The following is a 27,291-nucleotide window of genomic DNA, read 5'->3' on the forward strand; positions in this document are numbered from 1 at the left end:
TTCATGAATTGATACAATGTGACTAAAACCACATTAATACAATGAAAATGAATATAAACAGAAGTACACACTAATTATGGCCCCAAGTAACACTCTAAAGTTGATTTTTTTGTTTGTTTTTATTTTCATAGTATTTAACTCATTGCATGCCATCGACAACGATTCATGTCCAATTCATTTAAACTGGGAGGTCTGACTGTGAACGCTCATCTTTCAGACGGCGCTAGACACCCAATACATATCGACTGGGAATGGCGAATGAACGTTCACCCTTCCCAGTCAAAATGGATTGGATGTGCACTGTCAATGGCAGCCATTGAGTCAAATGAGTGCCCTGTAAGGGTTAAATAAATAAACAAATAAATTTTAAAAAAAATCATAATTAGTGCATGAAATTGTTAAGCGCAGATTTAATGTTAAACTGTACATAATCTTAAAGTGGTTTACACTGAACATACCTGCCAGGTAGTGTGCCTTGGAGGCACAAGTGAGCGAGCAGCTCTCTTTCTTGCCCGTTTTGCTACAGGTGAGAGTAGCCTTAGGGGCGACAAGGCCTGGAGGACATTTCACCAATTCTAAACAGCGAGAAGTCAACGAGGTATAAATCACACAATGCTAGATGTTCCTTCACCGTTAGAGGGCAGTGCTGCTACGTACCAATACAGTCCTTTCTGTTCCAGTGCAGTTTGTATCCAGGTGGGCAGGTACACTCATAACTCCCCAGAGTGTTAATGCAGCCATATTTACAACCTCCTCGGTTTATACTGCATTCATCAATATCTAAAAATATAGGATACACTGAGTACATTTATATTAATAGTAGCTTACTACAAAAACAGGCAACATGAACATTAAATAATAGTCACAGCAGGCAATCATGTACAACAGTCGATCATGTTGAATATTTAGGATATTTAACCATTTTTAGTTGAAAAAGCAGTGTTTTATTGACATGTTGTAAACTTTTAACCTGATGTGCAAGCTTCCAAATATCACATACAGTATGTAATTATTTTTGCTCTGTGCTCTTTTACAACAAGGACCGTCTACCAATTTTTTTTGACAGGTATGACATTTTTGCTTCCAAACAGAAGCACTTATTTTTAACATTATATGTAAAACACCCCAACCCCAATTATAAAAGAATTTCTGTCGGAGTTAAGGCAGTGATAAAAGAAAACAAATCTTTGAAGCTTTTTTTGTTTACGACAAATAAAGAAAATCTTAGCGGGCGAGGTGTGGAAATAAGAAAGGTGAACTATGGTATCATATTCATTCATATTCAATGTGTGTGTGTGTGTTGGAGGTGAGTCTGTAAACAAAAAATGTAATTTTGAAGATTTTTGCAAAAAGGAAAAAAAAAAACCAAAAAAAACATTTTATTTGCAGGCCCTATCACCCTGCCCCAATTAAAGCAGATAATTAAGACAGTGTTGAGTTCACAAGTACATTAAACATTTGAGGAAATTCATTGTGTAACTAATGTGGTCATTTTTAAAAAGAACAATAATATTTTGCTGCTAGCACATACCCCCCCCCCCCCCCCCAAAAAAAAAGAGAAAAAAAATTGGGCAATTGGACCTTCAGTGCAAATCCAACCTTGTTATGTTCTTCATATCTGTCAGTCGTGGGTGGAGCTACTGGGATCGGCTCCAGGGGCCACATTTATCAAGTGTGCGTACAAAAGGTTCTAAATTCCTTTGGAGTGAAATTTACAATGCATCTCAGTCAGAGTTGACTAGCATAGGCGGAGTTTGACTTTTGTGAGAGGTGGGGTGCAAAACATGTTGATGACCTCGAAACGCAGTGTCAATAAAATTAATTTACAATATATACATGTTGACACTGTTCGTGTTCAAACCTCGGTTTAACCTCAGTTGTTTTTGAAGCTTTTAAAAGCTTAGGTTTAAAGCAATTGTTTATATCCATCTTGCCTCCTCGGGTTTAGTTTTGACTAAGCAAACCAAAGGATCATCCATAGACTTCATAATGTTTTGACATGACACATTCCCCATTCACTGCGTCACGCCTTCCCGAAAGGGGCCATCCAACACTCCGCTTCATTTATTAGCAGTCGGTCACATGCAGCAATCTAACGCCGGATTTAGGTTGAAAAAGAACGAAAAGCTGTACTGCATACAAAGCGCAACAGCTGTTAAGCTAGCGGACTTTTGCTATGCAAGTTAGCCAATTGTTCTTTTGTTGTACTTAGATCCGCGTTTCTTATCTTTTAATACCGTTTGAGGCTAAGCTCAGGTATTTTATTTATTTTTAAAAGCATTATTTGCTGTTAGTGAAGTGAAAGTGGAAATCGTTTGATTTTGTTGAATTCGTATCGTTTGAAGATACACTCAGGTGTTTTATTTTGGATTTGCGTTTACTGCTCTTTTGAAAGTGCAACCTTGGCAAATCAAAATAAATGTTATTGCAAGCATAAACACTTTTTTTTAGATCTCCTAAAATGTATTCTGAAACGCATTAAATATGTGTAATCCAATTACTCGATTATTCCAACTAATCAATCATTGATTAATTGATTACCTAAATAATTGATAGCTGCAGCCCTAATAGTAGGACACAGAGATAATGTCAGTGACTGATAATGCTGACTGTTGATATGAAACACTCCTCTTGTCTCGTTCAATCATTCATTCAAAGTACAAAAAAGAAAAAAAAAGGAAATCTGTCTTGGTGCCTCTTCATTGGTGCCCCTTCATTCCCCGAAGAGGATGATGACTTCATCAAGTGCAGTCTGCCAATGTGTCGCCTAGAGCGGCTCGGAAATATTGCGAGAGATGCGCCACTTAGCCTCTGCATCAAAGCCCTCGATTTAAAGGACGAAGAACTCTAATGAATATCTGATGGAAGCGGCGCTCATCTGCCAGAAACTTTTGACTTGTTTTATTTTCTTCCATACTTGAAATACAAATCAAATGAATTTCCTTTGACCTTCTGCAAATCCCTTGAGGCGTTCTTCCCTTTGCGTGCACACAGACGAGTCATGAGGAATGAAGAGAGAAGAAAAGGAAAATTCAGATTTTAAATCAATAACAATAGCGAGTGACTTCACGGAATCAGTATTCTTTTGTCAAATTTAAGGATCATTATAATCTGTCACTCCCATTGTTGAACTCATCAAAGGGAAGCGGGGGAATATTTTTCATACTGTTTTCAAATAAATGTTAATGAATGCACAAACACGTGTTTGTTTTCACCCCAGGAATGCATTTGAGCCCAGGCCAAAGCGACGCGTATGAAAGCGGGAACATTTTGAAACGCATTTGTGGAGGTCTGAAGTCACAACAGCACTGAGTCTATTTTCTTAGCAGATAAGCAAAAAACCAAGCAGAATGTTTTCTCTCACTTGGGAAGAATGCCGACAGGTCCCGGCACAATACTCGACAGCGGGTCGCCGACCTGACAGGGTTTGTTGAGTGGGAGCCTCTTGTTAAGCACTGAGCCCCGGCTCTCGGCTATATTTTGGGGTTGACGAAGCACGGCGAGAGCAACCTGAGTTTAGTTATGAGCGGCCGGTGAGGAAGTACAGCAGGGAGCTCAATAAATCTCAGGGGTTATCTAATAGTTCCGACAGCAACGATGAAAAGCCTGGTAAAGCCATTCCTCAGCAGCGCTTTAAACAATGGTAGCACGTCGTTTATGTTGGTCTGGTCTGTCATGGGAGAAAATGTTAGTGCTACTACTTCCTCAAAAGACAGACGTTTACTAAGAGCAATTGACATGGAACTATGTGCAAAGGTGAGAACTCTGTTACAATTACTCAATGTTCTTAATCTTATTTTTAAAAAGTAAATCGTTACACTTACAAATTACTTCTCCCAAAAAGTAATTGAGTTAGTAACTCAGTTACCTCATTGTAAGAGTAATTAGTCACTCAAAGAAGTAACGATGTTACTTTTCATATTCTACACGTTATTGCATTATACATTCTATGACATCTTTCACATCAAACATGTTTATTTTAACTGATTGAAGAATAAAAATATGATATATAGTTTAGCCTCTTTCACAAACTCCGAAACACTGGGAATATCGAGAGATTTAAGCATGCAGCAGTTGTCTGTGAAAACAATTTCCCGGGTCAACTGACACGGAGATTACACGGACATTTCACGGGTCGCGTCTTAGTATAATGTCCGGGACTTTCCCGTCGTGCATGAAAGCAGTCGTTAAATTCCCGGGTCACAGCATGATGGCTGATGGCGTAAATATCATGGCGGGCCCATCGTCAATTCCGCTTTCTTTGCAGTTAGATGAAAAGCGATAAACAAACATCGCAATTAGCAACATAGCAAACAGGAAATGGCTAAATTAAACTGAAAACATGCCGAAATTAAATTGCTACGGGATCGTAGAGCCGAGGAAGAGAGTCCATCGTCCATGTTTGGAATTGTGTGGTTTATTTTGTTGCCGATGTTAGGGTCCACTACTGCGGATTGAAGGTTGCACCTCAATGCAGAAAACAATGGAGGGATGCGTTCAAGGGTTTATTAAATACAAAAAAAAAAATACACTCGGTCGCGGAAAAGGGGAATAACACAATAGGTCCGTGATAGTACGTCATAGTGTTCTGAATAATACTAACATAAGCGGTAGGTGGCGAGCCGATAAGAGAACAAAAGAAATACACTCAAATACCAGCAAAACTTAGGGGATTTCAAAACAAGGGTGGCAGAGGTGTCGAATGGCGCCCAGCAAGTTAATACCTCGACACCCTTATCTTGGATCGCCTGGGCTTAAATATATCTTGATGAGCTTGAATTGGCTGCAGTTACGATGTCGGGAACGCACCCACAAACGGCTCTGTAAATCAACCACACTTTGACCAACATTGTGACAGCCGATGCCGACCAAAAATGACGTAATGTCCGGGTTATAAAATCGCGCCAGCATCCCTGCCCACACAGAGAGCGCCAGTGGGCTATACGGGACAAGTGTGGGAAAGTGTCCAACCCGCGACATCTCTACATGCATGAAAGCAATGACGCAAGTAAATCCCACGTCACCTTACACGGGAATTTCCCTGGATATGTGTGTAAAAAGGGCTTATTTTAGAACATTTGGTATTTATTTGAATCAAATATACGTATTAGTCTGTTAAAGAGATCCATGGACAAAAAGACTTGTAGTTCTTAAAAGATAACTTCATTATGAGTTAAATCTGATATTGAATCTAAATAATTGGATCTAAATAATCTGATATTGAAACCCTTCTTGAGCTATCATAATGTAATGTCCATAACTATAAGCAGCCCCCTTAAGAGACTCTCTGGACGTGTGGGCTGTGATGTAGGGGGGACGCGAGCAAGTGGAGTGAGAGAGAACGTAATGTATTTTTATTTTCATTGTTGTCACATTAAAGAGAGTGAAACCATTCTTGATTACTCTCCTCTTTCAGCCGAGGGCATTACAGTATCTAGTTTTATTTATTTTTCCTACCGACACTGGCTCTGTGCTGGTTGCCACGTTCCATCTATTAATTGATTGATGGCGAGCGGCTATCCTATCTTGTTTAACAGGCGAGACTGGACATTTGGTTATTTATGAGAGTTGCACAGAGACAAAGGCTACTTCACGAGACAAATAGTTAAGCAACTGAGGTTTAGGAGGGCACATACACATAAACATAATTTGTTACCTCTGTGTAGGGGCTGAAGGCGGGGGCAAGGAGAGGGCGTGGATGAAAGCTATTGTACTGTGCTGCAGCATGTTGCCATGTTTGGAGGACAGAGAATGCTGCCACCGTGATTATGGTTGCGGCACTTGGGGGGCACATGCATTATGAACATAATAATGATCATGGCTTCATAACCTTGATTAGGGCACTTGCCCAGTAAAGAGGGCAAGGGCCAGTGCTTGAGCACCACCTCGTGTCTATGTGTGCAGGCCATGGCTACGCCCCTACACCTTTCAATGTTCCAGGTCTCCCCTTCTTCCCTTTCCTGCTCCACAGTACTGTGTTGTCACAAGTCACACTCCACCTTCAAGTGAAGTAGCCTAACACTTTTGTGAAATCACATTTTAGTCCATTAACTACAGCACAAATCACCTATGCTTTACTTGCCTGCCAAGAGTTAGCGTAATCTTAGATTGATTTCCTGCCTTCCGGGCAGCCACCTGTTTCTGCTCAGTTTGGTCTATTTGAAAATCAACTTGCACAGACTTAAATCAGCTTGATCAGAATAATCCATCACGGCCAGCGTTTGGTTACATTATGCCTTTAGATGCGGTTGCATGGAGGGACTTTTTTATGTTGATATTCTCACTGTGGTGACATTCAGATTAATGAGTTGGATGGGGAAGACTTTACACCCCGCAACCATGGAAGTAAACAAAGCGTGTTGATTTGTTGGTTTAGAATTCGTAAGACTTGAGAGTTGCTCAGACGCATCTAATTAGAAGACGTGTTTTTTTCCCCTAACCCATTTTTAAAAGAACACTTAATGACAATCAGGGCATCTGGCACCTTCATGCATACGAGAGCTTACGAGGCATGCAGCTGAGCGCCGAAACAAGGCAACAATTTTTATGAACTCGGATGAATTAATGTGGTTGTGATGCTGTGTTCCTGTTGAGAAAATTTAATTATGCTTTTGAAGAAGCGGCATAGAAAGTGTGATGGACAGGTGAGTTTCACAGTCCCCCCCCCCCCCCCCCCCCCCCGCAAAAAAACAAAAAACAAAACCCCCTAGCTGCCTCACCTCCGCAGTGCGCCAGGCCATAGAGGACATAGCCCTTATGACAAAGGCACTGGAAACTTCCAGCAGAGTTGACACAGAAATGGTCACAGGCCCGGTCAAAGGAGCACTCGTCAATGTCTGCAAATGATGGAGAGAGACATCGTTAAAAATGTCGACATCGCTCATAAACCACAAAGAGCAGCGTCCAACCCACTTTCCTGTCTCTGTCTGGCTTGTCATGCATTTCAATAGACTGCATCAAAACAACAACACAGAAAGAAAAAGAAAAATGAACACCTTTGGTCCCATGTCTGGTGCTGTGATTGCCCTCCTGCAGTCACACTGTTTTCCATTTAGTGGTGGCGAAATGGAATTTTCACTTTTGGAAATGACATGTGGCAGCAGCAGGAGTTAACTGATAATAGGTGGTGAAGTGCATACGCTTTCTTCCCTCTGAGAGCCTGTCAATCTTCTTCTTTTATCGAGAATATAAAAGAAAAGCCCGGAGATTGCTCTGGGAGCCTCGTATGTCAATGTTTAATGTCAGAGATGGCAGTTGCTCAAAAATCAAATCTGTCACATTCTGAATGCTTTTCAAAACCACTGTTCCCTGCAGCACACTTGCAACTTTCTGGATTTCGTAAATAAAATGTGCTCTGTATTTGACTTGGAGAAAGGTTACACAGGTCACAAGACTTTTATGTATTTACTGTAAACTCATCCATCTTTATTTTACTTCTCGTAATGAATTACTGTAGGTTTGGGACTGGGATAATTCGGCCGGTCCAGCTTGAGGCTCCATCACAAGCAGTTCACTGGGTTGAGAGTCGGGAGCTCCGAATAGCAGACTAAAAGAGTGGGCTGTTCTTAGGAAAAGATAACAGCTAGTATTAACAGTTTAAAGGACAGTGTTCACTACAGTGGACACCTATTCAAAAGTTATTTATTTTCTAAAAAAAAAAAAAAAAGTTATTTTAAACAAAGGTTATTTTTACTTTCACAACCTGAGACAACTGGTCAAGTAGACATAGCCTACTGTACTTCAAGTATTTTGACTTGAAATAGTGTTTAGATCTCCACCTCGTAAAGGACAAATTTTCCTCTGAATGCTCTGCCATCATATCCCTCTGCATCTGTTTAATGTGTGTGTGTTTGCCGCACGCGCTGTTCCGGTTTGTGTGTGAAAACACCGGCTCTGAAGTTTGTTTGAAGAAAAAAAAAAAAAGTGAAAAATACTTTATTAACAACAAATACACATATACAAACATAGGGCGAGACAATTCACATATAAACAACCGGCTCTGAAGTACGTGCACTATCAGGCTCGAGCATTTATGTCACAGAATGGGGGATCACGTGAGATTGGACAACAATGCAGCCATATTGGAAGCAGGTCTGGCTCGCGGGACATTAAACTTTAACTTTATATAAATAAATTTGCCTTGCCTTGCCAGTTCGATAAAGAGACAAACTCGTTACTAAGGCGAAGAACAGATATGTGATCAAACTTAAGGATGTGAACAATGTTGACCCTTACGAGCAAGCCGAAGAAAAATGGAGTAAAGATGTCGACGGGCTTCCACAATTACGCGAAATGGACATTCTGCTGTATTTATAGTTTGGTATATGTTACTAAACTCATCAGCGATTCCGAAATTACAAATCGCTACAATGCTACGAACAGTTTTGCTGCGGATGGGTGCAGGACGTGCACATTATGACCGTATCAAACGGCAACTCCATCGTTCTTGCAAAGGTAGGCTGTGTGTGTTTACTATTTTCATTGCCATGAACCTGAACGCACCCCAAGTCTTGGATGACAAAGCAACAGAGCACAGTAGACTCGCCATGGCTGGTATTTTCTTCAATTTATTCAAAGTAAGAACCGCACCGCTTTTGACCGTCAGTAACGGTAACGGCGTTGTAACGGCGGAAAAAATAATTAGTTAGATTACCCCGTTACTGAAAAAAATAACGCTGTTATGTAACGGCGTTATTTATTACGGCGTTATTCCCAACACTGCTCTCAACATGGAGGACGACCCTGAGTCCATCCCAGATGAGGCAGATAAGGCAGAGCCGTTCAACCTGCGGAGGAAACTCATTTCAGCCGCTTGTATCCGAGATCGGGTTCTTTCGGTCAAGACCCACAGCTCGTGACCATAGATGAGGGTAGGAACGTAATCGACTGGTAAATTGAGAGCTTCGCCTTTAGACGCAGCTCATTCTTCACCACAACGGACCGGTACACAGTCCGCATCACTGCAGAAGCTGCACCTCTCCGCCTGTCGATCTCCCGTTCACTAGTCCCCTCACTGGTGAACAAGACCACAAGATACTCCTCCTTGTGTCTGGCCAGCATCTTCCCCTGCCATCGGAGTCAGCACACCACCAGGTGGTGATCAGTTGACAGTTCTGCCCCTCTCTTCACCCGAGTGTCCAAAACATACGGCCGCAAATCCGATGACATGACTACAAAGTCGCTCATCGAACTGCGGCCTAGGGTGTCCTGGTGCCAAGTGCACATATGGACACCCCTATGTTTGAACACGGTGTTCGTTACCGACAAACCATGATGAGTACAGATGTCCAATAACTGAATACTGCTCGGGTTCTTATAGGGGGACCGTTCCTCCCAATCAAGCCCCTTCAGGTCTCACTGTCATTTCCCCGATTTACAAATTACTACAATGTTAGTGAAGATGAAAATAATGTTACTGAGATGAATTAAAACAGAAATACACACTGGTTACAACTCCAAGTACTCTTACTCCTCACAAGTACACTCTTATTTTATTTTTTAAATTTCTTTTATAGTATTCAACTCATTGCATGCCCTTGATAGCAATAAACATCCAGTTCATTTAAACCGGGAAGATTGGCTGTGTTGCCCCTCCCAATGAAAATAGATTTGACGTCGAAAGCTATCAGTGGCAGACAGTGTTATAAATGAGTGCCTTGTAAGGGTAAATAAAAATCATAATTCATGCATGAAAGAGTTAATGAGCTTCCTGACATGTTGTTCAAAGTATTTAAAGGTGCTATGGAAATGGTGACCATGCCAAAAAATGAAAATGACTGGACTAATGTACCTTCACCTGTAGAAAACAAATTTGGCACTCAAACTTGGCTGTTTTCTACAATTCCATATTCCAACCAAAACAATGCATCAGAGAACACCCATTTTTTTGAAAAATCAATTGTGGTTGTGACCAGTGTTGTCACAGATTACTTGAAGAAGAAATGTAATTACTGAATACTGATTACGCCTAAAAAAACAAATCTAGTTATTTTACTGATGACTTTATTATCAAAGTAACTAAGTTACTTTAAAAGTAATTTATTGGTTACTATTCACCAATTTTTCTCTCTTTGCTGCCAAACATAAGAATGACAACAGAAAAATGTCATTCCATATAATTGACTTTCCGATACTTGAATTTAAAGGGGAAGATCACAATTTTTCACATAAGGCTTAATCTTCGAGTGAGCGGATGTATAATTAGTCATTGGAGTTGATTACAACCACCATTGATTCATGTTAGCTCAGCCACTCTGAAACCCTGAAACTAACAAATAACTGACAAACTGCATTGAATTTGTTGAAATCATCCCCACTGACTAATTAAACCCACGCTAACTCGAAGATTAAGCCTACCGTCATAAATTCAGAACTTCAGGTTACGGATAAGGGTTAACAGCATATCAGTGCCAATGTAAACAATGCAAAATGACTGCACAATAATCAACAACACACTAATGAATTAAACAGTGCAATAAACACAAAGGTGGCGGCTGGTGCGAATGGGCGCACACAACCCGGAAGTACGCCGTGGCGTACACACACGCGGTCAATTTTGCCACAAAACGTGGCGGCAACTAAGCACTTTACACTGAATCGGACTTACAACTCATCCCAAAGATGCTAAACGAACATGCCACCTCACAGCGTAAACGTGCAACACGAATATGATGTGAAAGATGCTTGCTGATTTCGAGCAAAGATTATCCGCCGTTGCAACGGTAAAGCTACGAAATGGTCATGTTGCAGCTACAACGGATCGCTGGAACCCTCCAGAATGAAGGAGAAATACTTCAGTCATGGACGCACTCAGATCAACATTCCCTCGTACATCTCAACAGGTGGCTGCACTCGGCTCGAATCTGTAGCGCGTTCCTCGCGCCCTTCTTAGTCCCAAAACATTTCACGTTTGACCAAAACAGGAAGCTATGAGCGGTTACCATAGAAACGAACACGTAGTGAGAGGAGGGGAACCTTTCTAACATTTTCTATCCGAAATGCTCTTCGTACATGACTACAATATTCTTTATCCTACACACATTATGAAGCGATAACAAAATAGTAACTTTAATCAGATTACTGGTTTGGAAAAATAAACGCGTTAGATTACTCGTTACTGAAAGAAAGTAATCAGATTATGACATCACAACCAGACTTGTGATCATGTCTAGCTTTCTAGCGTTGTGCTAGCTGGTACATGTCGACAGAATGAGAAAACGGTCACACGGCAACAAGAGAATAGAAAGCCTATGAATAGCAACATGTCACACCTAGAATGAGCTGCAAGCATCTGCAGCTCATTCTAGGTGTGACATCATCTATTGTTTGGAGATGTTTTTAGTGGACGGGGTAAGGAGGCTGAGAAAGAAAGACTAATTAGGATCTAATTTCATTAGTAAGCCTTTTCAGTTACTTTTTTGGATGAATTTGTGTCCAAAATATGGTCTGCTATCAAGTTAAAGTCGCTTGCTGTAGTATTTAATAGCATTTTCAAGTATGCAAAGAGCAAATTTCTTAGACGTCTGATTATGGAAAAAAACAATAAAAAAGACATCACTTATGAGCGCAGCCATGGTGTAACGACTGTGACGCCAGTTATACGGCCGGCAGGCACCACATGCACTCTGATAGTCACCAACATAGGTAGAAAGAAGCTTAAAAAATAGTGACAAACTCTTTATAATAGCTGTTCAATCTGCCACTGCCTTCTCCTTTTCCATCCCAATTTCTGACTCACCAGTGTATCCAGTCTCCATGCAGGCATGCACACGTGGTAAGATTTGTTTTCTTGGCCAGAGAGAATATGCAATGTTGCTTTAGCCTTTAAAAGTCTGTGCTGAGTGATCATCAGACACTAAATGTAAGTCATAGCGTTGGCATAGCATTAGCATTAGGCTAATGCTGACTGCGACCATCCTCTAAACCTGGGGTGGGCAAACCGGTCCTCGAGGGCCGCAGTGGGTCCTGGTCTTTGTTCCAACTGACCCAGCACAGAGATTTTAAACAGTTTATCCAATGAAGTTTCAGCAGAAATGAGAAGCACCTGCCAGCAAACGACTGATTGCACTTCAGATTGGTGAAAAGGTGTCCTCTTAATGGGTTGCAACAAAAACCCGCACTCACTGCGGCCCTTTGTGGAATAGTTTGCCCACCCCTGCTCTAAACTCTCGGAAAACTTTATTTTTGCATACAGTTTGTGGCGTCCAGGTGGCTATAATTAATTGAAAATAATGTACTGTTTTCCTGCTGAGTGTGTATAATCACCAAGTTGCCCTTGTCCTTGTAGACCCTACAATATGTGCTCGTCTGTCAATGTTCATTTGAAATAGTTTAAAACCTTTATTTATTATTTATTTTTGGATTAATTTTTAAAACTTTTTTAACAGAAGAAAACATTTTCATTAAATGTCGACTAAAACTACACAAAATTAGTCTTCATTGCAACCATGTTTAAAACCACTACAATGGGTATCACTGCCGTTATGAGTAATGGCGGACAATTTGGGATACTCGCATTTGATTATTAAATGGTAAATGTATAGCGCTTTTCCACCTTCATGGCACTCAAAGCGCTAGTTGATTGGCTAAATCAGTACAGGCATTTATAATGTACAGGCACTTACTATGGCCACAGTTTTTATTTGTATTTTTCTCCATTTTTACATATCAGAAAATTAAAATACTGTCTTTATCAATTTATTAAAATAAAATTATTTTCACCTGTATGGACATCATTAAAGTTTCTTTCCTTTTATTAGGTCATTCGGGAAATGAAATGTGAATGTTGTATTCTTGTACAATACAAGCTGGCATCCATTTGTTAGGTCAGAGCGCCCGAATTGCTCTTTGAGTTCAGGTCTCTGGACTTCAAACTCATCCAAACATGTCTTTATGGACCTTGCTTTCCCAAGCTGTTCCCAGTAATTTTAAGCAGATAATCACTTGACTTAGTATTCTGAAAAGATGCTTTCAAAGCAAAATTAAAGGGTTTCGCCAAAGTGCTAATTGAATAGCGAGTTGAGAATCTGAATGGACGCACTAATTGAATACTATATTTCCTGGACTATGACTACACTCAGGGGAAATTTATCCATGTTTTTGTTTTTTTTCCACACACTGACAGCCGCAAGAAAGGTGCTCCAGACGTGCCCTCTAATTTGAGAGTTGACGGAATTGTTCAGAATTGACATTGAAAATGAAGACTTTTAATGGATTTGGTTGTGATTTGGAGTTAAATTGAGAATTTGGTAAACATGTTTTGTTTTGTTGTAGTAGCTATCTGAATAAATAAATAATATATACCATAATTTTCAGGTTTTTCATTTAACGTAATTTTCGCAATATAAAGCACACCTGTCGATAAGCCGCCACCCACACAATTTGACACGAAAGCAGCATTTGTTATAAGCCGCACTGGAATATAAACAGGAGCTGGCCTCACTGTATTATGGGATATTTACACTAAAAGATATTTACCGGTAACACTTTATTTGACAGCGGCATCATAAGACTGTCATAATTATGACATTACACTGTCATGAGGATTGATGAATGCTTATGACAGATGGTATTAAGTGTCATCCAGCAAATTATCTCACTTTTGAATGGATGTAAAAGATCCGAGCTGGACATGAATGGAATTAGTGACAAAATTTGCCGGAAGACACCTAAAGGGAACCACGGATAGAAAGACATGTAGTTCTTAAAAGATAAATGTTAGTACGAGTTATACTAATTTGATATTAAAACCCTTCTTAATGTTTCCGTTTAAATTAAATTTGTATAATTATTTTAACCAGCGGGTCGCCATTGTTGTTGACGTCGCAGGGCGGTGGCGTCACATAGATACGCTGCCGTACTTCCACAGTGTCACTCTTTAACTACATAAACATGTCATCGGTTCTGCCCTTTGAATTTGAACCGAGAAAAATGTTATATGAGAAGGATAACCCAGTCGATATTTTACAAAACGAGCAGCAAAAGCAAAATGAACAGGAAAGACGGGATGAGACGAGAAGCGTACATGGGTCAAGTTTGCTAGTTAGAGCACTCTCCTGATCTAGTGACAGAGCAGGAGAGTGATGTCCAAAAAATGTTTGCAAATCTTTACGTAAAACTATTGTGCGATCCAATTTATTCTAATATTATTATGGAGATAGTTAGCATCCAGAGTTGTCGTGTGCTTTGCACATGATTAGGGTATACAGCAGTGTTGGGTGTCACGGCAAACTTGGCAAAGTTGAGGTGGACCAAAGTGCGACCAGGAAACGGTAGTGGAGGGTTTTTATTGAACAATGGCGATGGTTATGGCTGTGGCTGGGCTTCAGGCTGTGGCTGTTGTTCAGGCTGTGGCTGTGGTTCAGGCTGTGGCTGTGGTGGCTTGATGGGTGGTTGTCCTGGTGGCAAAGAACAAGATTAATCAAGAGATCTAGGAACGATTGTCAAACACTACAGGCGTAGTTGGCCGATGTACCACTGGTGATTGGCAGAATCATCTGGCACCTGCTTGCTGCCCGGGCCGCTCCTTAAAAGCAGTGTTTATTGCGATGAGGTGCAGGTGCACTCCCAGGTCTGCCACACCCAGCCTGCCAAGGTTGAACTCATGCCACATACAACAAAGTGTAACAACAATAAAAGCCAGTAGAGGGGAGTGTTGGCCAGGATCATCACAGTACCCCCCTCTCAACGGACGCCACCGGGCGGCCTGCCCGGCTTCCCAGGGTTGGCAGCATAAAAGTCCCGCAAGAGGGACGGGTCCAAAATAAGACTCCGGGAGATCCACGACCTCTCCTCCGGGCCATAGCCCACCCAGTCCACCAGAAACTGGAAACCACGGCCGCGAGGCCGGACGTCAAGAATCTTTAAGACCGCAAATGCGGGGTGGCCATCTATGAGAAGGGGAGGGGGAGGTTCAACCGCCGGAGGGCATAGGTCACTGGAGGAAATGGGCTTTAGAAGGGACACATGAAAAGTCGGGTGGACATTCATGGATGCCGGGAGGTCCAACCGAACGGCAGATGGGTTGATGATCTTGGTTATTTTGTAAGGGCCCACGAAGCGGGGGGCAAGTTTGCGTGACTCTACCTGCAGGGGGAGGTCCCGGGCGGACAACCAGACCTCCTGTCCCACCTTGTATTCAGGGGCTGGTGAACGATGAAGATCGGCCAGTCTCCAGTTTTTCTCGGCAGTGCGAGCGAGGGCAGCCCTTACGGTCTTCCAGATTTCCTTTATCCTGCCGACGTGGTCCTTCACAGCAGGAACGGCTATTTCCCTCTCCTGCTCTGGGAACAACGGAGGCTCAAATCCATTACAAGCCATACCTGTGGCAGAGCAGACGAGCGAATTATGGGCGTACTCAACCCATGGAAGGAAAGCGCTCCAGGAGACTGGATGGTGGGCGGTAACACAACGTAGAGCAGCTTCTAGGTCCTGGTTGGCCCTTTCCGTCTGGCCGTTAGTCTGGGGGTGGTATCCAGAAGAGAGACTGGCTGTCGCCCCCACCGCCTTGCAGAACTCTTTCCACACCACCGAGGAGAACTGGGGCCCGCGGTCCGAAACAATGTCTATAGGGAGGCCATGAAGCCTAAAAACATGCTTGACCAATAGATTGGCGGTTTCGAGAGCAGAGGGTAGTTTGGGAAGGGGAACATAGTGAACAGACTTTGAAAAGCGATCGATAATGGTAAGGATAACTGTATTACCTTCAGAGGGAGGCAGACCAGTTACAAAATCAACGGCGATGTGGGACCATGGTCGACTGGGAACAGGGAGAGGGCATAAGAGACCAGCGGGTGGCTGATGGGAGGCCTTCCCTCGAGCACAGATTGCGCAGGCCTTGACAAAGTCACGGGCATCTCTGGCCATGCCAGGCCACCAGAATGATTGGCGGAGGAAAACGAGGGTCCTATGAATACCAGGGTGGCAGGTCAGTTTGGACGAGTGGCTCCATTCCAGGACTTGAGAGCGTGCAACAGATGGGACGAAGAGGCGATTCGGGGGACCGTTTCCCGGATCTGGATCAGTTCTTTGAGCTTCCCTGACCATTGATGTAATCTCCCATCTGGCTGCACCGACCACGCAGGCCGAGGGAAGAATGGGCCCCGGGTCTTCTTTGTCCAGATTGGGAGAATGCAACCGTGATAGTGCATCAGCTTTGCCATTTCGTGAACCTGGGCGGTATGATAGTGCAAAATTGAAACGGGCAAGAAACAGTGACCAGCGGGCTTGTCGGGGGTTAAGACGTTGTGCAGATCGGATGTAGGAGAGGTTCTTGTGATCTGTCCAAATCAAGAATGGGGTCTTAGCACCTTCCAGCCAGTGATGCCATTCCTGCAGGGCCAGAACAACCGCCAGCAATTCACGGTTGCCCACATTATAATTTCTCTCGGCAGGGCTCAACCGCCGGGAAAAAAAGGCACATGGATGCAGTTTTTGGGTAGTGGAATCCCGCTGGGACAAAATAGCCCCTACTCCAGTGTCTGATGCATCCACTTCCACCACAAATTGTCGTGAAGTGTCGGGGTGTTTGAGGATAGGGGCAGAGGTGAAGAGGGACTTCAAACGTGCAAATGCCTTACCGGCAGCTTCAGACCAGACAAAGGGGTGTTTGGTGGAAGTGAGTTGGGTCATAGGGAGTGCCACTTTGCTGTAGTCCCTAATGAAGCGGCGATAGAAATTGGCAAAGCCCAAGAATCTCTGTAGTTCTTTGCGGGTACTGGGAGTAGGCCAGTCCACGACTGCCTTTATCTTCATCGGGTCTGGTTTGAGTTGGCCCTGGGCGATGATGTAGCCCAAAAAGGTCACTGATGACACATGGAACTCACACTTTACTGGTTTGACAAAAAGCCGGTTCTCCAACAGTCGCTGCAGGACCATTCTGACGTGGCAGCGATGCTCCTCTAGGGAACGGGAAAACACAAGTATATCATCCAGGAATATAAACACAAAGCGATTCAGAACGTCTCTGAACAGGTCATTCATGAGTCTTTGAAAGACCGCAGGGGCATTTGTCAGACCAAAGGGCATAACTAAATATTCAAAATGACCAAGGGGGGTGTTGAATGCCGTCTTCCACTCGTCCCCCTCCCGGATTCGGACAAGATGATATGCAGTACGGAGATCCAGCTTGGTGAACAACCTGGCGTGACTGAAGGGCTCAAAAGAAGGGTCAATCAGGGGCAAAGGGTACCTATCTTTTATTGTTATCTGGTTTAGGCTGTGATAATCAATACAGGGCCGCAGGCCACCATCCTTCTTGCTCACGAAGAAGAAGCCTGCGCCGACAGGAGAGGAGGAGGGACGGATGATTCCAGAAGCCAAGGAGTCTCTGATGTAGTCCTCCATAGCTGCTCTTTCAGGACCGGATATGTTATAGAGCCTGCTCGATGGAAGCGGGGCCCCTGGCAGGAGTTCAATTGCACAGTCATAGGGGGGATGGGGAGGTAGACTGTGGGCGAGGTCCTTACTGAACACTGTCGCCAAGTCATGGTATTCAGGGGGCACATTGGTGAGGTCAGGAGGTACTGGCGGACAGGTTGGTTTTCTTACTGGCTTACCAAGTGGATGCACCGAGCCAAGGCATTCCAAGTGGCAGCGATTGCTCCATCCCACGATCTTTCCCTCCGTCCAGTCGATGTTTGGGTTGTGGTGTTTAAGCCAGGGGAGACCAAGGATGACATGCGCTACTGGTGAGGAGATAATAAACAATTGTATCAGTTCATGATGATTTCCCGAGACCTTGAGCATGAGAGGGATGGTGCGATGGGTTGCTGGTGCACTCCCAGGTCTGCCACACCCAGCCTGCCAAGGTTGAACTCATGCCACATATAACAAAGTGTAACAACAATAAAAGCCAGTAGAGGGGAGTGTTGGCCAGGACCATCACAGTTGGGCACGTTACTTTCAAAGAGTAATTAGTTACATTACTCACTACTTCTTCCAAAAAGTAACTGAGTTAGTAACTGAATTACTCTATAGTAAAAGTAACTAGTTACCAGGGAAAGTAACTATTTCCGTTACTTTAAAAAGAACTTGTTGTATGTCAAAGAATTAGAAATTTTTTGAGCAGTATTCGAGTCAGTGGAATAGAGAAGAACAGACAGGTAGTTAACTTGTTAGGTGCTTCAGCAGATTTGAATTGCTCACCACAGATGTCGACAAAAGCTTTGCCCCGGGACATAAATTACACATTACATGCAGGTTCTTTCCTTTAATTTCGACAAACTTGAAATAGTGTCTATATCTCCACCTCTTAAAGGACAATTTTTCTTCTGAATGCTCTGCCATCCTGACCCTGTGCATCTGTTTTGCGTGTGTGTGTTTGCCGCACACGCTGTTCCGGTTTGCTTGTGAAATCACCGGCTCTGATTGGCTTACCACGACACATGACTCTAACCCTCAGCCAATCACAATCACTTCCATCGCATCTCTCGAGGGGTTGCATTCGGGTAGGCTCGTTTCCCGACAATTCACGTCACCTTCAAAGCGTCTGCCGTCCTCAAGATGGAAGCAGAATTATTGCTGGCTGACAGTGGGAGATGGGAACTAGGCTAGCATCAGGTGTAGCAAACACAGAAACGTTACCAAACTTCGGAAAGCATTGTCTAATTGAATGAGCAGGGACAAACAGCTTGGAGTCAGAAGTACGTGCTCTATTCTCGAACCTGAACGCACCCCAAGTCTTGGATGACAAATCAACAGAGCAGAGAGTCGACTCGACACGGCTGGTAGTTTCTTCAATTTATTCAGAGTAAGTAACGCACTGCTTTTGACCGTCAGTAACGGTAACGGCGTTGTAACGGCGGAAAAAGTAATTAGTTAGATTACCCCGTTACTGAAAAAAATAACGGCGTTACGTAACGGCGTTATTTATAACGGTGTCACTCCCAACACTGGTATACAGTGAAACACAGCAACTTGCAGGTAGCCCGTACATAAACGCACACGAAAACATTGATGTCTACTGAGATGTCTAATGGGTTAGGGTTATCTTAAGACGTCTTAACATATTTTTGTCACCTTAAAGTGCTGTCCGGGTCAATGATCATCCTGCCGGAGTTATCAGATTTGTCAGAAGTTGTTTCCAAAACTTTTTTCCGGGTGAATAAGTGACACGGAACACGAATGAACAAATGTTTTAAACTTAGTTTAATTGCGTGCTATTCATATCATTTTCCAAAAGATTATAATGACGCCTTATTTTGCACACTAACATCTAAGAGGACTGTCGTGTACTTTATTTGTACTCAAAGCATGTGAGACACATTGTGAGCAAACCTGATTCTCTTTTTATTCCACTTTGCACTGGCGCTGCATTAAGGGAGCGCTCAAGACCACACTATTGGCAAAAATCAAGAAACATGAAACAAGAAACAATGATCATGTTATCTTTTTCTTCAATGATAGTATGTGTATTGTTTGTTGATCTATTAGCCGCAATCAGTAACTGAAGTCCTCAGATGAAAAGCAACAAAAGGCCCGCAAATGCAGAAGCTAGGCTTGACCACAAAACAGACAACAAATGCTGAGGGGTTGCATAAAAGGTATATTGAACACACACAAAAAACACACGTTCACAAAAAGGGGATACAAGAGGAAAAAACAGGGAAAACTGTGGTGAGAAGCCGTAAAAGCAAGGCGAAAAAGATAATGGACTCAAATACCAGCTCAAGTTAGAGGATTCCAGAAACCAGGGCAGCAGGGAAATGATAAAAACCCAGGCAAAGTCGCAAGTTTTGGGAGCAACCTATGACAATTCTGAAAACACCGGAAGGATGATCATCGACCCGGACATTGCTTTTGCGTGACAAAAAAAAGGTATGACGTCATTAGATGCCTTTAGATGTCTCAGTAGACATCAGCGCTTTCGTGTGCTGTTATGTACGGGGCTCCCTGCAAACTTCTGTGTTTCACTGTATACCTTAATTATATGTAGAGCACATGACAGCTCTGAATGCTAATTATCTCCATAATGATATTGGAATAAGTTGGATCACACAATAGTTTACCGTGAAGATCTGCAAACATTTCTTGACATCGCTCTCCTGCTCTGTCACTAGAGCTGGAGAGTGCTGTAACTAGCGAACTTGACACATGTGCGCTACTCGTCTCATACCGTCTTTCCTGTTCAATTTGCTTTTGCTGCTCGTTTTGTGAAATATCGACAGGGCTGTCCTTCTCATTAATTTTTTTCTCGGGTTCAAATTTTAAGGGCAGAACCAACGACATGCTTATGTAGTTAAAGAGTGACGCTGTGGAAGTCCGGCAGCGTACCCATGTGACGTCACCGCCCTGCGACGTCACCAACAATGGCGCCCTTGTAGTTAAATTTTTGGTTTAAAATTTAACATTTTTATTAAAACAAAAACATAAAGAGGGGTTTTAATATCGAATTATTACATATTGTACTAACATTTATCTTTTAAGAATTACATGTCTTTCTATCCGTGGTACCGTTTAATGACATCTGTCGTAAGCATTCATTAATGCCCATGACAGTGTCATGTCATAATTATGATGTTCTTATGACAGTCTTATGACGCAACTGTAAAATTAACCCAAATAAATCAACAAACAAGACACACTGGCCGATAAGCCGCAAGTTTCAAAATGAGGTAAAAAAGTAGAGGCTTATAGTTCGAAAATTACGGTACATTAGCAGATGGCTATTAGGCCTGTTGCTCTCTATTTTATTGCTATTACTATAATGTGTAATGTTTGATTTTTTTGATAGAACAAAATTCACCCCCTTAAATGTGACAAATGTTTTTTTCCATCTTCATTGTGCATTTTCTGGCTAGTGAGCTCACTCTCCTGTGCGACTTATACTCTGAAAAATCCGGTAATTGAGGTGTAAATCAAAAACTTTCTTCGATAAAGTGACACCAATACAGTAAATTACTTACTTAAAACTGTGACCTATAGTAAAGGAAGGTTAAATATTTGTTCTCTCATGTGGATATTTTTCTATGGATCATTGATATTTATTTACACTCAGCACAATTTTAACTGCGCCGTCTGCCAGGTTTTAGTAGTGCTGACTGAATCAGTGTTGCAAGAGGGGATGTCGATACACAACTTGTCATTATATAATTTATGCTGCTGAGTAAGACATCTGGGAATCCCACAACCCTTCTTTGCCAGTCGGCTCAGGTGAAGTATGCAGGACGTGGGCAGGGCAACGTCACATTGCGTGAGCCCCATCGTTCTTTTTATGTGGCCCAAAAAACCAAATTGGTTCAGTTGTGAAGTCAATAAATCAAATTGTGAACAGTCATTGATTATTATTATATCGAAAAGTGTAATATACGGGATTTTAGGTAATTTGGCCATTGCAGATGTCCTGTGCAGAGAAATGACAGAACGTGTCCTGGACTGCCCTCGCATGAATTAGAAGGGAAAAGCAGACGAAACACAGGAGGCGGTGAAGTTGGAGGAATGCTGGCAGCGGTTCAGCAGACATGCCCCATCCTGATATATGGGCCATGGTCCACTGACAGCTAGGAAGCACCGTGACTGTTTAAACCAAGATAACTTTAGAATTCCGTTTACACATCTCAACACCCCACAGAGACACTAAACGGCTGTTTAAGTGGATTTATCCCACAGAGGCCTCGGTATCAACTTAGTGCAAGGCAGGTCACAGTCAGAGTTTCAACCTGGCCTGATGGCTCACTTTTCTGCTACAGAATTTGAAGATTAACCAGTTGCACACCCTTTAAAAAAGAAAAGCTATACAAGAATGGGTCCAGCTCTGGGGCATATTACAGCACCCGTATACTCAAACTAAAGTATTGTAATATAAAAGTTATTTGGGAAAAAATTAGTGGGAAAAAAAAATGGAGATATCCAAGGACCAATCAACATCTGAGGCATACTAGACTACCCCAAGACTCGAACCAAAGTACTCTCATGAAATTCTGAAGTGTGATTTCATTTCGCAGATTTTTTTTTTTTTCATGTCAGTGTCACTATCTTGACTTTGTTGTTCCTTGTGGGGGCTGGTCTGACCACAGTAGTTTTACAGGTTAGCAAGTTCACACAGTTTAATGTTTTGCTGATGCAGGTTGGACTTTCAGTAGCAAAATTAGTGGTGTTTCCCACACCTCCACAACGCTGACGTCTTTTTACATTACTTAGAGTGGCTGCTGCTGGCTGAAAAAAAACTGAGGGTTGTTGATCTGTTTCCTGAGTTTCAGTGACTACATTTATAAGGACAAAATTTATTTAGTTCCGATTAGAGTTCGGATTATAATTATGATAAAACGCACTGTTTTTATTGACACAAAAGTTATTCATCCGATTGGGACTTGTGTGTTCATCCGTCACACTTTTAGTCGGAACAAATTACTTTGACATACGCAGATTGACTAATTACAGTGACACCTCTGCTTACGAACGTCTCTACATACAGAATTTTTACATTAAGACATGCTTCAGTGGAAAAATATTGCCTTTTGTGACGAAAGAAATTTCAGGATATGAAGGGCAAAAATACTGTATGGCTGGGACTAGCAGCCAGAGTTTACTGAACGTTACATTGCTGTCCTGCCATTGGCTATTTCCTAATGTCTTCCTGGCTTCCAATTGGCTAAGAGGGACCTCTACTATACAGTGTGTGTGTGTGTGTATCCCAGCGTCCTCTTCATTCGCCCCTCGTGTTCCGACAGCTTTACATGAGTGTATTAACTTTTATTAAGCAGAACTCTGATTTTATGTTTATTGTGCACTAATCCAATTCTAACATGTGTTTGCTGCCTGTTTTGATGCATTCTTAGAATTATAAATGATTTATGTCTGAATTTTGGGGGGGCTTGGAACGGATTAGGGCATTTACATCGAAAACACGTCTCTACTTGCTAAGTTACATAACTACTTCCAAAACCAATTAATTTTCTAAGTAGAGGTACCACTGTACAACGTAAATAGTAGTAGAAGAAGCTGTAGAGATTTCACCTTAAACGTTCGTGCATTTACTTTCGTTTTTCTACTCTTAAGTTTTTCAACAATTTTAAGATCTTTAATATTTCTGGCAACGTTTTGGTCTAAGATACAGACCGGTTCAGTCTTGCGCCCGTCGTCTTTCGCTCACTCTCCTTCTAGAAGCTTCAGAAAATAACAAAAATGCATATTATGATGTCTCAGACACGCACAGTAAATAAGGATTGTTCCAATATTTTGGAATAAATGTTTTCTTGCGTGCCCCTTGGATTACACATAAATTGACATAAACCATGCATCTCGTTCGGAATAAAATCTTGAACAGGGCACAATATTGGGTGTGTACACGAAGCATTTTTATTCCGATCCGGCTTTTAATCGTCATTTAAAATGCGTCCGTGTAATTGTAGCCAGTTTTGTAAGTGGTAGTTTACTGATTCGGTCAATCTAAAAACTGTTTTGTTTTGTTTTTTAAAACAGATTTCATTTGTCTGTCACTGTCAATGCCAGCCAATGAGTTAACCATTCTTTGAATTGAGATGGTAAAAATTTTGAAAAATGAAAACATTAAAGTGGTTAAGAAAATAATTCCATTTTACAGCTCATGAAAGGATTTCATTTTACCTGGAGTTCAACGGATAGTACTGCAGACCCTAATGAGCCCTGACTCACCAAAACAAAACAAGGACAACATTGTTTCTTTCAGATATTTTAATAGACACTACACGTTTTCTCACTTCTTTTGTCTCTTCTCACTGATCTTTGCAAGGCAAAGCCTTGGAACAAAAATAGAAGTGACGAGACAAGAGAGTGGCTGAAGCACACGGACCAACATGCTGTTTTCTTTTCACACATATGATGTTTATCTGTTTGCACTAGAAAACAAATGCAATAAACTGATGTGAACCAGGCGGCATAGCTATTGACCACATGGCGGCATAGCTATTGACCACATGAGAAAAAGGCAAACGATTAAAGAATTGCATGTCCTATGTTTTTATCGACTCAGCATGAGGAAAAACTCATCTCAGTAGTTCCAGCCTGCTTGTCATCTTCTACCATATGTGCTTGAGGTGGCTAGATTTATCCGACAATGAGAGATTTTAAGGTCAAAGCCGTCATTTCCAGCACCTGTGGGCCACCACACTGACTGGTTGTCGCAAGTGCTCTTTAAATTGAACTCAAAATATCCACTTTAGCCACTAATCTAAGGTTAGGTTCAGACTGCTAGTCTTAATGCACGAATCCGATTTTTCGTATTTTTCCGACTCGAGTGAACAGTGAAGCATTAACTTGATGGTCTGAACGTGACAAGTCGCTTAGAAATACCATTTCAAATCCGATCTGGGTCACTTTCGTGTGTGGTTTAAATCCGATCTTGGCAAGATATTTCCAGAATGTGGCGGCGGTCTGAATTGTCAAGTCTCTCAAATCGGAATTTATGCAGCAATGGTGTACCGCAAGCAACACGTCACTTTTGCTCATTAATATTCATGACGTTAGAAGTTGCGGCTAGGCGGGTCAACCTCCCGTTTATCTCTAATAGTAAATGCATGGAAATAGTGTACGAACGAGATGTTAACTGAGTTAAATTTACCAAATTTGTCCAAAAATGATTTCCCTGGTGCCAAATTCACTGGTAAAGATGTGGAAAAACATACAAATGCTCAGTTAAAGAGATGGCTTGAGTGCCGAGGGCTGAAAAGAGCCAACCTGATCCAAAAGTAGCTTTTCATCGACACCTTTTTCTTGTGTGCTTTGCCTTATGCCACTGACAATGACATTCTCCTGTTTCAACAATCTATCCTTTACTACCATTTGCCCTGTCTTTCTTATATATAATATCCTCTGGTTGTCTTACGTCTCTGACCATTCTTGGGGGTAATTTAAATTGCTTTGTTTGTGTAGCGATCGCAAATGCTACTCAGTGACAGCCAACGAACGAACGAACGAACGAACGAACGAACGAACGAACGTACGAACAAACTTTTAATTTTTTTCATTAATAACAAATCTTAATTCTATAATTTATTTACACTTCCCTTTTACTAAAGTTTTTTATTTTTTTTTTTACAACAGAAAAGGTAACAACAGTGGCAGTCAGATACCATTTTAATTTTTTTCAGGTCATTCATTGTCAGACAGAAGCAGCACGGCAAAACGCCACGTTAAACAATGAGGAAAAATATCAAAATGGGCTACCTCTTCGTCCTCTGTAGGACCATTGGCCCCAACAAAATGTTTACTGCATATGAAATGTGAATGGCTTCACCTTGCTGGCGTTAAATTGGTCTTTTGAACGTCCGAACAAGTTGATCCATTCTTCACATTTTTTCCTTCGAGTTTTTGGTTTCGGGAAACGTATGAAGAAAACATCCTTCATATGTTGTAACGTCTAGAGTCATTTCTACAAGTTCCATAGCAGCAGTGTTGACTCGGCATGTTCTTTTTTGAAAGACTACCGGAAAAAACAAGCAGAAATAACATGGATTGTATGCGAGGGTGTATCTATGATGATCCACTTCCGCATTACGATGGCGACGTCACGGTCTAAAAATAGCATTTGTGCGGTACGCTATTACGTCAGCAAAGAGGGAGAAGAGACGGCAGCAATGTAGTGGTTCTTTAGCGTTAGCGCCTAGCTTGAACTCGGCTTTTACTATGCAGGAGGCTGGCATAAACAAGTCATAAAAAAAAAAATAAAAAAAACATTTATGTGCGTCATGCACGCACAGTGCGTAGTTATTTGTTTTGATGCTTCTGCGCCTGCGGGTCACTTTGCTCAGCGTGTGTCGGACCGCAAATTAGTGCGTATGAGTAATCCTTGAATGGGCTCAATGGATAAAGGCAGTCGGAACGGGCACACCAAAAAACAGATATGACAAAAAAATCGGAATTATGCATTAAGACCTGCAGTATGAACCTAGCCTAGGTAACAGGAACAGGAGTCTAAAATAGGGCTGTCAAAATTATCGCATTATGGGCGGTAATTCATTTTTAAAATTAATCACGTTAAAATATTTGATGCAATTAACGCACAAATGCCCCGCTCAAACAGATTAAAATGACAGCACAGTGAAATGTGTACTTGTTGTGTTTTTTGGAGTTTTGTCGCCCTCTGCTGGCGCTTGGGTGCGACTGATTTTATAGGCTTCAGCACCCATGAGCATTGTGTAAGTAAATATTGACATCAACAATGGCGGGCTACTAGTTTATTTTTTTGATTGAAAATTTTACACATTTTATTAAAACGAAAACATTAAGAGGGGTTTTAATATAAAATTTCTATAACTTGTACTAACATTTATCTTTTAAGAACTACAAGTCTTTCCATGGATTGCTTTAACAGAGTGTTAATAATGGTAATGCCATCTTGTTGATTTATTGTTATAATAAACAAATACAGTACTTATGTACCGTATGTTGAATGTATATATCCATCTTGTGTCTTATCTTTCCATTCCAACATTAATTTACAGAAAAATATGGCATATTTTATAGATGGTTTGAATTGCGATTAATTGCGATTAATTACGATTAATTAATTTTTAAGCTGTAATTACCTCGATTAAAAATTTTAATCGTTTGACACCCCTAGTCTAAATGTTACAGTTTGCCTGTATTCCTAAACATTTATTGTTGTGCATAAAAGCTTAAAGGTGAATTGAATGAAAGTTTATGCCAATGTAAAGTACGTTGTGATGTCAGTTTGTGCCAGCATGCTAAACTAGAATATTTGTTAACACATGAATGAATCTTATGTGAAGGTTGATTGTGAAGGATTATCTTAAAAAAATGTGACAGAAAGAGGAAGCGGTCGTGCCATAAAAGTACTGTACTGAACCACAGCAAATGCACATGGATGCATTTGAATGCTGCTTAATTTGTATACTGATGGCTTGATTAAACTCCAAACTAATCATGTACGCACAGACTTAAATGTACTGTACTTGATGTGTAGCAGTGATGAAGCAAATTTATTTCTTTTTCCTTCATTTAATAATTTATATATTTTTCTCAATACCTCAAAATACCAATAATGCATTTTCAGCTATTTTCAGCCGGTAGTTTTTGGCGCCGCATTTTCGGTCACATCTCTAGTAAATATAATACATTTACGCCTCTCAACTCTACCCCATTGCAAGCATAGCGATTTCAACAAATAATTTAGCCTCTCCAAATATTAAAACTGATTTTTTTTAATGGTGAACTTTTGGCGACGGGCCAACAAAAGCCTTGCTGTTTCGATTCCAATGTTATTGTCAACAACTCTTCAACAACACGTTATTTGTCCCTTGGTCAAAGCGGTCCTCAGTACAATGTTTCGATCCAACTGAAGAATACTCACTGGCT

General features: G+C 41.6%; 1 protein-coding gene across 4 annotated transcripts in view; it reads right to left on the reverse strand.

The window, feature by feature from the left end:
• Nucleotides 1–27,291, reverse strand: part of scube3 (signal peptide, CUB domain, EGF-like 3) — a 262,184-nt gene that overhangs the window by 26,902 nt on the left and 207,991 nt on the right. For all 4 annotated transcript variants that reach the window (XM_057817169.1, XM_057817160.1, XM_057817150.1 and 1 more), the window contains 3 exons: nt 6,720–6,836; nt 658–780; nt 459–575 (listed from right to left, as the gene is read on the reverse strand). In XM_057817169.1, the coding sequence (XP_057673152.1) occupies nt 459–575; nt 658–780; nt 6,720–6,836 (357 nt within the window). The remainder of the gene's footprint in view (nt 1–458; nt 576–657; nt 781–6,719; nt 6,837–27,291) is intronic.

Source organism: Corythoichthys intestinalis, chromosome 2, assembly GCF_030265065.1.
Source record: "Corythoichthys intestinalis isolate RoL2023-P3 chromosome 2, ASM3026506v1, whole genome shotgun sequence".
NCBI classification, from domain to species: Eukaryota; Metazoa; Chordata; class Actinopteri; order Syngnathiformes; family Syngnathidae; genus Corythoichthys; species Corythoichthys intestinalis.